Consider the following 10,348-nt stretch of genomic DNA (forward strand, 5'->3'; position numbering starts at 1 on the left):
TTAATTTTCTTCAGAAAATTTTATTTTCGATTCCATCGAATTTACCTCAAAATTTTCAAGAAAAATATCTTAAATTTCCTCAGAAATATAAATTTTATCGGGTGAATTTGACCAGCGCCCGAATGTCCCGATCGTAATGCTGCCGTATTCAGGAAGAGCACAGTATAAGCCGTCAGATGTTGCCAAATTGTCTAAATACGACTTTTCAGGGAGGCTCGTGAATATTTGGACTACATTTTGCAATTTGGAACTATAAATTCTAGCCCGGTTTAAAAACAACGTATGTGCCATTAGTTTCCCTATGCACATAAGTGTTTTTCCAGAAGAGCCAGAATTTATAGTTCCAAATTGCAAAATGTCGTCCATTTCGAAGTCATCACTTTCGAAAACTGTTATTCCCTCGAAAGTCCCCTCATCTCTACTAAATCTGGCCCTGCTGCCACTATCCAGGATACCACATGTTCAAACAAGAACTATAAAATTAATTGACCTCAAGTCTTTACTTATCCCACCCCTGTCAAAAGGAGCAGTTTATGATTTTATATTTTCCTGAGAAAAACTCAGAATTCTCAATCTTTGTCTCATGATATTTTTATTCTGTGTTTCAGGCAGAGCTGATCAATCTTCGAGAGGAGATAGTTGAAGCAAAATCGCAAAACGACAATCTAAATCGTGAGCTGCATTTGCTCCTGGTGCAGCTGCATACATCTCAGCTGGGTAAATTGGACGAAGATAACTCCGCTGTAATTAAACAAAGACTAGAGGATGATTTGGCTCATCGATCTCCAACTCACAGAGCTCTTATTACAGGTATGTATTTAGGATTGGAACTGGTGCTTTAAAGAAAGTGTGGTATGGTGGTGGGGGGGGGGGGGGTGTTAATTGGCTGTAGAGGTGAGACAAAACGGCCATCGCAAATACAAAAATCTTTTTAAATACTTGAGCATCGCTACCCCGATCGTATAGTGGTAAGTAGAGGCTGCAAATCTATCTACCTAATAATAGAAAAATGATGCAAAAAATAGAGGATAGGACACAGGAAAAATGATGAAGAAACATGGCCGGATTTACCTACATGCCGCTCATGGGCCGCCTGTATTTTGCCGCCCTCTTCTCATTCATTTTGAAACATCAATAAAAACCATCAAGGGAACGTGCCGGAGGGAGAAGGGTGCATAAGACGCCTTCACTCGTGTTGGACACATTTTTTGCGTAAGCCTGCCAACTCTACTAGCAAAAGTTCACGGAACTTCGCGCGAAAGTTCAGTTCCGTAAACCTATCTCTGTGGGGACAAGGCCTTTCATTCGTAAGAAATGAACTAAAAAATTAAGAAAGAACAAACATAAATGTAGTTTAATAATTTTAACTTCCGCCGCCGTGCCGCGCTGACCACACTGTGTTTGGCGCAATGAGTGAAGTATTCATGTAGTCTTGTAGGCACTGTGCGTTTCACGCCGCCGCGTCGACCGCTGTCGACCGTACTGTGTTTGACGTTATGCGTGAAGTATTCATGCAGTCTCGTAGGCGCTAATATGTGTTACATGCCGACCGCCGCGTCGAGGGCTTCTCCTTTTCATCTGAAGTCCTCGTCATTATTTCTCTTGGCGCCGCGCCGCTCCAGGCCAAATTACGTGTTTGCTTTCTCTCTTAACTCAACTAATTAAAGGTGCGCAGTCTTTTGTATCACCGAAATACGACAAAATTAGAAATTAATGAACTCTCAGGAAATGAGAGATTTTGTCACCTTTTCTTGTTTGTAATTTTTTTCTGAATCCGATTTTTTTGTACCTGCATTTAAAAAAATTGCAAAATTTGCCGCCCCCTAATTTTGCCGCCATGGGCCGCGGCCCATGTGGCCACCCCCATAATCCGGCCCTGTGAAGAAACTTAGAATGTGAAAAAGTTAAATCGGAAAATTCAAGCAGAGATAGGAATCAGGAAAAAAAAGTCAGGCCAATGTAAATGGCTTCAATATCCATTTATTGTGTCTGCAGTTCCTGGCACCATAACGGGAACAATGCTCGCCATATATTTACCTACGTATTGTATCTTGCTGAAATTATAGTAGTGAACTTTAAATAAAACGAACTATTCTGCTCATAATTTTTCTAATATATTTTCTTTAAACAATTTTTACCAACACAAATCTGAAAAATGAAGTAAGTTGTCTTGCCCCCTAATAAAAAACTGTGAAGATGAAGAATCTCTCCACGTTAAAAGACGAGAACCCAACAGAAAAACATTACCAAGGACGAAAGATTTGTAAAAAGTTTTTGGATTTTTGTTATTTATGCCCAGTCCATTCAAGTTTTTTTTTTTCTTCAACTTTTAATCACAACTGTTGAAACTGCAGGTCTGCATGGCATGAATTGAACAAAGCAACTCTTCTCAATGGAGGTCTACTAGTAGCTATGTGTACCTATTCTTAATAATAGCTTTAAATCTAACTGAAGTGGAAAAATAGTAGTTACATTTTCTAACACCATCTTGTATTTAACTTCGCTCAATTTTATTTTTTTCGAAATAAGCATTTGATTTTTTGCAGTTAATTCTCTCTTTGAAATGCAAGAAGACTATGGAAAAGTGATAATTGTCGCATTCTTTGTCTTAGCAGTAGATCAAAAGGTGAAGAAGAGATTCTGCACTGTAATAATTTAATACAAATTATTTTTTTTCCAAAAAGTCGGACGAGGAATATTATTTTTTATTTTTCTTGTTTGATGATGTTCTTTTTTCTTTTGCCTGTAGGAGGAAATGTTGATAATATCGTGATAGCTTTAGAAAATTGGAAGCGGCATCTACTAGCAGAAAACGCTGCCCTAAGGAATTGTATAGTGACTCTTCAAGCTGAACTGTGTGGTTCCAGGCTTGCAGCTCGCTATTTGGACAAAGAACTCGCTGGAAGGTACTGCCTTCTATTGAAAATTCCCAAAAATCTGGCTTTTTGATGTTTGAAAGTCACTGTATCGATTTAAAATTTTCCTTAATGTATCTTTTCCAAATATATGCCAGGACAGCTTGGTCAAATCAGAAGATCATGGAAATTTTGGAGGTCAATCAATCATGAACAGATTTAAGGCGCGAGGGCTTGTCTCAGTGAATTTCAGGGGAAATTTTGAATTTTTCCGCAACATATTGTACCACAACAATGGTGCATTGGCATCACAGATGAAAGACAACTTAAATAACGTAACTCAGCTTCTATTTTTGACAGTCATTTATGATGCAAAATCACCGCAGATAAAATCATAAAAGGTCCCGAAAAATTCTTCTGCCGCATATAATTACAAAATATTAAATTGCAGACTGCCTGCAATTTTTTTACTTTTAAAAAAAACGCAACATTGCTCTTGTACATGTACATATACACGATTGACACAATAACTATTGAAAAGACAAGTGAAAAGGGGGGCTTTACAATCCAAACCAAGACAAAATCAAATGCATGCCTGAAAAGAGAAAACTTGAATGGGTTACATTCATGAATAGAAAACGCTCTGAAAATATCTCATACAACTTTGATAGCAAAGTTTTCCTTTTCAGCAGCCAGTTGGCGGCAGTCCAATAAGCTATCATACTTTTTCACAATATATTTGTCATCTACCATTAATAATTAAAAGAACTACTTACGATCAATGCCTCAAAATTTTTAATTATGGCCGCCTGTTGGTGGTGGTTCATTAAACTGCCATAAATACTGGCAACAATTTTTTTTTCCTTTTTTTTCTTTATCCTCTCTAAACATAACTAATTAATTTTTCAGAATTCAACAACTCCAACTTCTTGGTCGATCTGATATGAATACAGAATGCAGAGATAAATTATGGAGACAGTTAGAGGCAGAAATCTTACTGCAGCGACATAAAACTGTACAAAGGGCTGTTCGTCAACAAACTGTAAGTGAACCCTTCAGAACTTTTTCTGGAAATTTAAAAATTATGGTTTTCGTCCATGCATTTAGACATCTTACACATTCATAACTTAATCTTAACATAAAAAATGCTTCAAAGGAATGAATTTTTAGTACCGTTGTCCTAGACATTTCACCTTTCCTCGAATGAAGAAATGAATTTCGTCTGAGCTGTTTCAGCATTTCTACAAAAATTTTACTTTTTCATGGGAAAATATTGTTCAAATTAGTCTAAAAATTCCAAGGTCTTTTTTCACAAGAATAACTAAAAATCACTAGAAATTTCAGGAGAATTCTTTTGATGGTTTCCTTGAAGGCAAATGAAATGTACGTATTAAATACTGAAATAGCCCAATCAAGATACGCTTTTTCATGGAGGAGGCAACGATTTATCAAAGTATTGTCTTGCTTAAGGTGAGGTGAGGTACAGTCTGTAGCAATTAAAACAAAAAAAAAAACGGAGTTAACAAACTGCGAGTATCAAAATTGAAGCAAAAACAACATTAAATATAGAAAATCTAAATAATAAACTCTAAACTCACAATTTAAAGGAAACGAAAAAGGTCAACATGTTCCGGGGTGCTTGTTCTCTTCTTGATCGGAATCTGCCCTGACGAAGGGTACATGTGCCCTGTAACATGTCAGCCTTTTTTATTTTTTCCCAATACACTCCACTTCACACATAATTATGAAGCAAGAGAAGGTTTTTTTCTCTTAGAATTCTTTAAAGTATTTTATATTTGAAATTATGATTTTTCTTTCCATACCTCTGGGTATGAATATATTCAATAAAATTTTAAAACTCCTTTGCACGTAAAAATGTTAAATTGCGGACGCGTTTCGCCGGCTCGCAACTCCGGCATCCTCAGCGCGACTCACTATGAATATATTGTTTTAATAATCTGAGCAATATACCTCTTCAGTACAGCAAAATTTCATTTTGGCTGGGCAAACAACAAACTTTTGCAACAAATCAAAACAAGAAAAAGTTCAGATATTATCAGATTTGTAGAAAAAGTTTATCACATTTACTGATACTCTAATTTGTGCATTTTCAGGTAAACACAGCGCAGCCACCAACAAGCATAACGAATGTGGTCCGGACAGTCATGCTTAAACGAGAGGCATTCACTGAACTTGGCATTTCAATTACTGGAGGCAAAGAGCACGGCGTTCCAATCCTTATATCAGAGCTGGAGCCAAAAATCGCCCAAGGCCTGTATGTCGGAGATGCAATCATTAGTGTGAACGGAACAAGCCTGGCTCAAATGACTCACCAGCAAGCAGTTGATTTGCTAAACAAGCAAGTTGGCACGATTAAGCTCTGTGTTCAGTATCTCAGCAGTTCCGATTGTGACGATGACTATAATGAGCCTTCGAATGACAGCGAATTGAAGCGTTTCAGGTACATTGATTTTCAGCAGGGTTCCATTGAAAGCAGTGCCCTGCCTTCCATCTAAAATTTTAGGAGGCACCTTGGCCGAAAAGCCCAAATTTTAGGAGCCATCTACTATTTTTTAGGAGCCTAATTAAATTTTAGCTTATAGGGAGCGCTTCATTGCCTCCGCTGCTTCCCGACTGCGAGTTCAATCTGTCAAATTTTTTAGGCGCCACGATGGCCTAGCCCCCCTCCCCCATTTTTAGGCACATTTGGCACATGGCGCCCGGGGAAGGCAGAACACTGGTTGAAAATCATTAAATCTGGTATTTGGTAAATAAGCTCTTAAATCTGAATAAGATAGAAACATGGTCACAATATTTTATGATAATGACAGCTAATTGAAAGTGAGAAGATGTTTGATGCCATGACCAGTTGTTGAATCACCTGCATAATATCATGCTTCTAATTGTCATGAAAATACCAACTCTGGCCATGTACATGTAATTCAATTTGAACTACATTAACAGTTAGTTAAATTATTTAATTGAGGTAGATTTTCCATGTGTTGGTTGTTTTCCATGACTAAAAAGTTAACGTTCAAAATTAATCACATTGTAAAAATTGCTCTTTTTTTTTTTTTTTTTTTTTTTTTTTTTTTTATCCAAATGAACCTCAACGATTTCTTTGACTAAATGGGGAGAGAAGGGTAAAAAACCATTTATTGTCAACCAATCATTTTTTAATTATGAAATTTTTAACTTCCAAAAATTTGAAGTGATTTTCTCGTTTTGAATGACAGGTATGGTTACTTCAGTGAAGAAGATGAGGAAAAAATTGAAGCATACGTCCGCAGGATTACGTCCACCACACCAACTGCACCAAGAACTCCTGAAACAGACAGAAGGTGAGCAGTTAATTTTTTTCTTTTTATGCACTTTAAGCAACAAAATCCAAGGAAAAACTAGTTCCTCCTTTGGGCAATTACTTTGAAGATTGAATGTGTTTTAAGAGCTCAAGGGGAACATCATCAGCAACTGATTTCAGAACTTTACTGATGCACCTCCTGATGCTGCTCTCTCTTTTCCTTCTTGCATGCTAGTCCAGAACCCTGGATGTAAAACTACTAATAGATCAAAGTTCTGGTTTTTAAGCTTAAAAAAAAAAGAAAAAAAATTCCGAAGTTGCTAAATCGTACATATTTATTATTTTGATATTTTGCGGGATATGAGAAGCAATAAACTCTCCATTAGCAGAGTCACAAAATCAGGGCCGTCTATTTTTTACTGACATAATTCCTTTCAAAAATCCATTTCTGTCAGGCGTCCAATTTCAAGGAAAGCCTAAATACTCTCTCACCCTTAAGGAATCCCTGCAAAGTATTTCTGATATGAACCTTTTCTCTATCAAGGTCTAAAGACTGTATTTAATGATTTCTTTTTGTTAATTCAGTGTTTCAGAAAACAATGCAGCAGATGAATCTGTCATTGAACAATCAATAAACCGTGAAGACAGTAGCAATTCATCAAAAAATTCCCACAGCACTGATTATTATGGAGTAACAACTCTTCAAAAAATATTTCAAAGTCTCTCTCCGAGAGTACAAATAGGTGAAGCAACGAACAAATCTACTAAACCATCAGAAACCGTTCAAAGTCCTAAAGAATCTAGTATATCGAGCGTAGTTAGCTCTGATAAGCCAAGAAACCAAAGTTCTGAATCAAAAGATCCCTTAAAACTGGAAACTACAAAAGTTGAAATAGATCTATCATCAAACAACACATCAGTCAAGTCAGAAAATTGGATCCAAAACTCCAGCGATAGCCCCATTCTCACGTCTAGCTCAATGGACTGTATCAGTTCCGACTCGGACAACTCCATCGATAAGAGATTAGCTGCTAAGCAAATATTTTCTAAATCTTTCCGAGCCAAGCACAACAGTTTTGTGGATGAAAGGAGTAAGGTCAGGCATGAAGGCCACAACTACTTTCCCAAAGTTAATGCTAAAAATTGTGCGAAACAAGAAATGAGTCGGAAGCATTGCAGTCGCAGTTTGTCATCAGATGAGATGAATGTAAAAAAAACCAGCACACAGATGGCAGCACCTAGCGAAACTGTTCATGTTTACAAATCAGGCTCCAACAATCACCGGCAATTAGATCAGTCTCAATCAGTGCCTGAAGTGCCTAGACAAAACATTCCTGTGAAATTAGTGGCTGCTAACGGTTCAACAAGGTCAGACTGTTGTTCTTCGAAAAGGACCTCCGTAGAAATTTTAAGTCCTGATGACAACAGTAATCTGTACAGACTCGTTGAGAACAGAGACTCTGTTTGCAGTGGTAAAAGTGACAAAGTAGTTAGGCATACTTCAATTGATAGTGATATGGCCCCAAGGAGCCGAAAAAGTAGCGACAAAAGCAGTCGAGATGATCTTATGAATCAGCTGAAAGCTGCTAGTGTCTCTAAAGAGGTCACGGATTCTCGATATCTCTACAACAATTTGGATGATGCTAATATTGGAACTCCTGTTTAATTATTCCTCATTCATCCCATTAATGCTCATTTATTCCTTAAAACAGAGCTACTCTGTTTAAAGTTCATTTATTTTTCTTGTTCTTCTTTTAAATCTTTATCGTTACAACTGATAACTTTGTTTCATAGAGGCGGCTTCATTTTTGCTATCAACTTACATATTTGGCTGGAACTTAAAAAGTGAAAATACATAGAAGGATGATTTTTTTCAATTCTTAATGACTTTACTCATGTAATTCCCAAGCGTAGGACAAGATTGTTACAAGAGGAGAACAAAAAAAAAAATCAGAATTTACCAATCTGTAAAAATTCTCTCAAAAGAGGCTAACATGATTTGTGATAAATCCGTGCTCCTTTACTCAATGATTTTCTGATATAATTTTAGAGAAGAAAATGTATCTTTTGAATTCAGAAAATTCGGATCTTCTTGGGTAAAAATCTACCCAGAATAGAGCTCCATCTTTTTGGCAAATCTTTTAAAAAAATGATTTGTTGACATGTTCTCTTTCCTTTTTTTATATTATGTATTTTTTATTATTTACTTTACTTTCAAAGGGTCAAACTTAAGTAAGGTTACGCTCATTAATTTGTGTGTCATATCATTTCGTAATAAAATAATTATCGAGTTGTGATAAAGGTTGTGCGAGTCAAAGTTACCCTTAACACGACGAAATCTTACTCAAAATAAGAAACAAATTGTATGAGGAGTAAATCTCTAAGTTGTAATCTTTATCAAGTTTATTGCGTTAATCTCCTTTTAAACTGTTCTGAATGTTAACTTTTTTTAGCCTTTTAATCATGATAAATTATCGGTGGTAACTTGATGTACCTTCTACTGTCATGACACATTGCCTATAATGTGTGCAAATGCAGAATTTTCTGGAGAGACAGAATATTTTGCTTTGATTTTTAGTGGGAACTTTGGTTCTTTTTAAGTTTCCAGTTTAAATACTGTTTTCCTTGAACAATTAATGTATGGTATGAAAGGACCACCTCATATCAATGGTGAAATTGCAAACATGCGTACCGATCTTTGTTGCAGTGTTTCATAATCTCCACCCCTATTTCATTTTTTTTTTTTTTTATGATAACTGAACAAACATCATCACTTCGAATTTTCATAGAATATCTTTCACGTACCAGAGATGGAAAATTATTTGATAGTTTTCCTTGAAGCAAATAAAGTATGAAAGGAAGTCTGCAATGCTGCAAACGGAGAATGTATTTCTGCAGTTTTACCGTTGACATACTTTTTACAATCTACATTGATGTATGGTCTTATCCCAACGTTCTGTTTTTGAAAACGACTTAATCATCAGTGAGTGTCAGTAATTTTAAGCTTATTCAATATCAAAATTGCCAAAGATTTTCATCTACAATGTGGATGCAATCAAAATTTTCAAGTTTGTCGCATTGACTCCTCAGCCACACGAATGAGCAGCTGTAATTTTTTAGAGAAGAAATCTTTCCTCTCAAATTGGGTTTTGAATGAGCGTTTTCTCATGATTCTATTCTGTAATAAATTCATATAAATTTGCTTTGCTGCAACAGAAATTTCCGCTCTGCTGAGGACCGAATTTCATTGAGAGTTATGGTCCATTTAAAAGAGAGAGGTTAGACGGTGAGTTCTATCCATCACACTTAGTGCTGACTGTCAGCATTCATATTGTAATTAATCATTATTTCTAGTCAGTTTTAAATTTAATGTGTGCAATAATTTTTCATGAAATGATATGGACCGATCACTCCAACCTTAATCTTCAATGAGGCATGAAAATCCGTCAAGAAATGGTCTTTCATAGTGAACCAGGAAGGCTCTCCTTTATGCTTTCACCAAACGGTGGATTGTAAGAAAAAAATAAAAAAAAATTTTAAGGAGCTATTTACAGATTTTTATTATATTCTTTGCTCTTACTATATATGATTGTATTTTTTAGCCTGTATTTAACTTTTGAATATTTTTTTGATCTTCACATTCCACAATAAAAACCAGATAGTCAGCAAAGCGTCAAATTTGAAGTGAGGAAAGTTGTTGAAAAGGTCCTATGATTTGCATTTAGTTTTTTTCTTTTTTTGGGCTCCAAAAAAAAAGAATTATTAGATATGGAGAACATATTAATTTTAGTTCGACATTGTTCAAAATTTAGCTTCGAATGTCAAGAAAAGAGAATGCACTGTTTTGACTGTTTTATTCTGTTCGTATGTTTAACTATTTTTTTGCTGTTATACTTACCATTCGGCTGTGACCGAATGGCCTTGAAGATAGAAAAAAATATATTGGTTTAACTATTTTGTGTAGGCAACTGTGTAAGAAAATGCAATTAAACCAATTTAGTATGAGCCAAAATTTGCTATTTGGCTCTACCTTATTGAGAGATTAGTTCAATATCAAATTGTATCTTCAATGATTATTAAAGTGCGCGTAAAAATACAAGTTCACCATTGTTTCTGTTTCATCCCAATTACCATGGATAGATAGGTGGTCAGGTCTTTAAAACAAGCTATGAGCCTCAAATCATACTGAAAC

At 35.8% G+C, this 10,348-nt stretch overlaps 1 protein-coding gene across 1 annotated transcript in view; it reads left to right on the top strand.

Annotated features, from left to right (window-relative positions):
• Window positions 1–10,255, top strand: part of LOC109041209 (uncharacterized) — a 40,184-nt gene extending 29,929 nt beyond the window's left edge. Inside the window, exons 3-8 of the mRNA XM_019057464.2 lie at window positions 609–810; window positions 2,750–2,906; window positions 3,765–3,897; window positions 4,970–5,316; window positions 6,092–6,196; window positions 6,742–10,255. Of these exons, the coding sequence (XP_018913009.2) occupies window positions 609–810; window positions 2,750–2,906; window positions 3,765–3,897; window positions 4,970–5,316; window positions 6,092–6,196; window positions 6,742–7,822 (2,025 nt within the window). The 3' untranslated portion in view covers window positions 7,823–10,255. The remainder of the gene's footprint in view (window positions 1–608; window positions 811–2,749; window positions 2,907–3,764; window positions 3,898–4,969; window positions 5,317–6,091; window positions 6,197–6,741) is intronic.
• The last annotated feature ends 93 nt before the right edge of the window (window positions 10,256–10,348 follow it).

The sequence above is a fragment of the Bemisia tabaci genome, chromosome 7 (genome assembly GCF_918797505.1).
Source record: "Bemisia tabaci chromosome 7, PGI_BMITA_v3".
Classification (NCBI taxonomy): Eukaryota; Metazoa; Arthropoda; class Insecta; order Hemiptera; family Aleyrodidae; genus Bemisia; species Bemisia tabaci.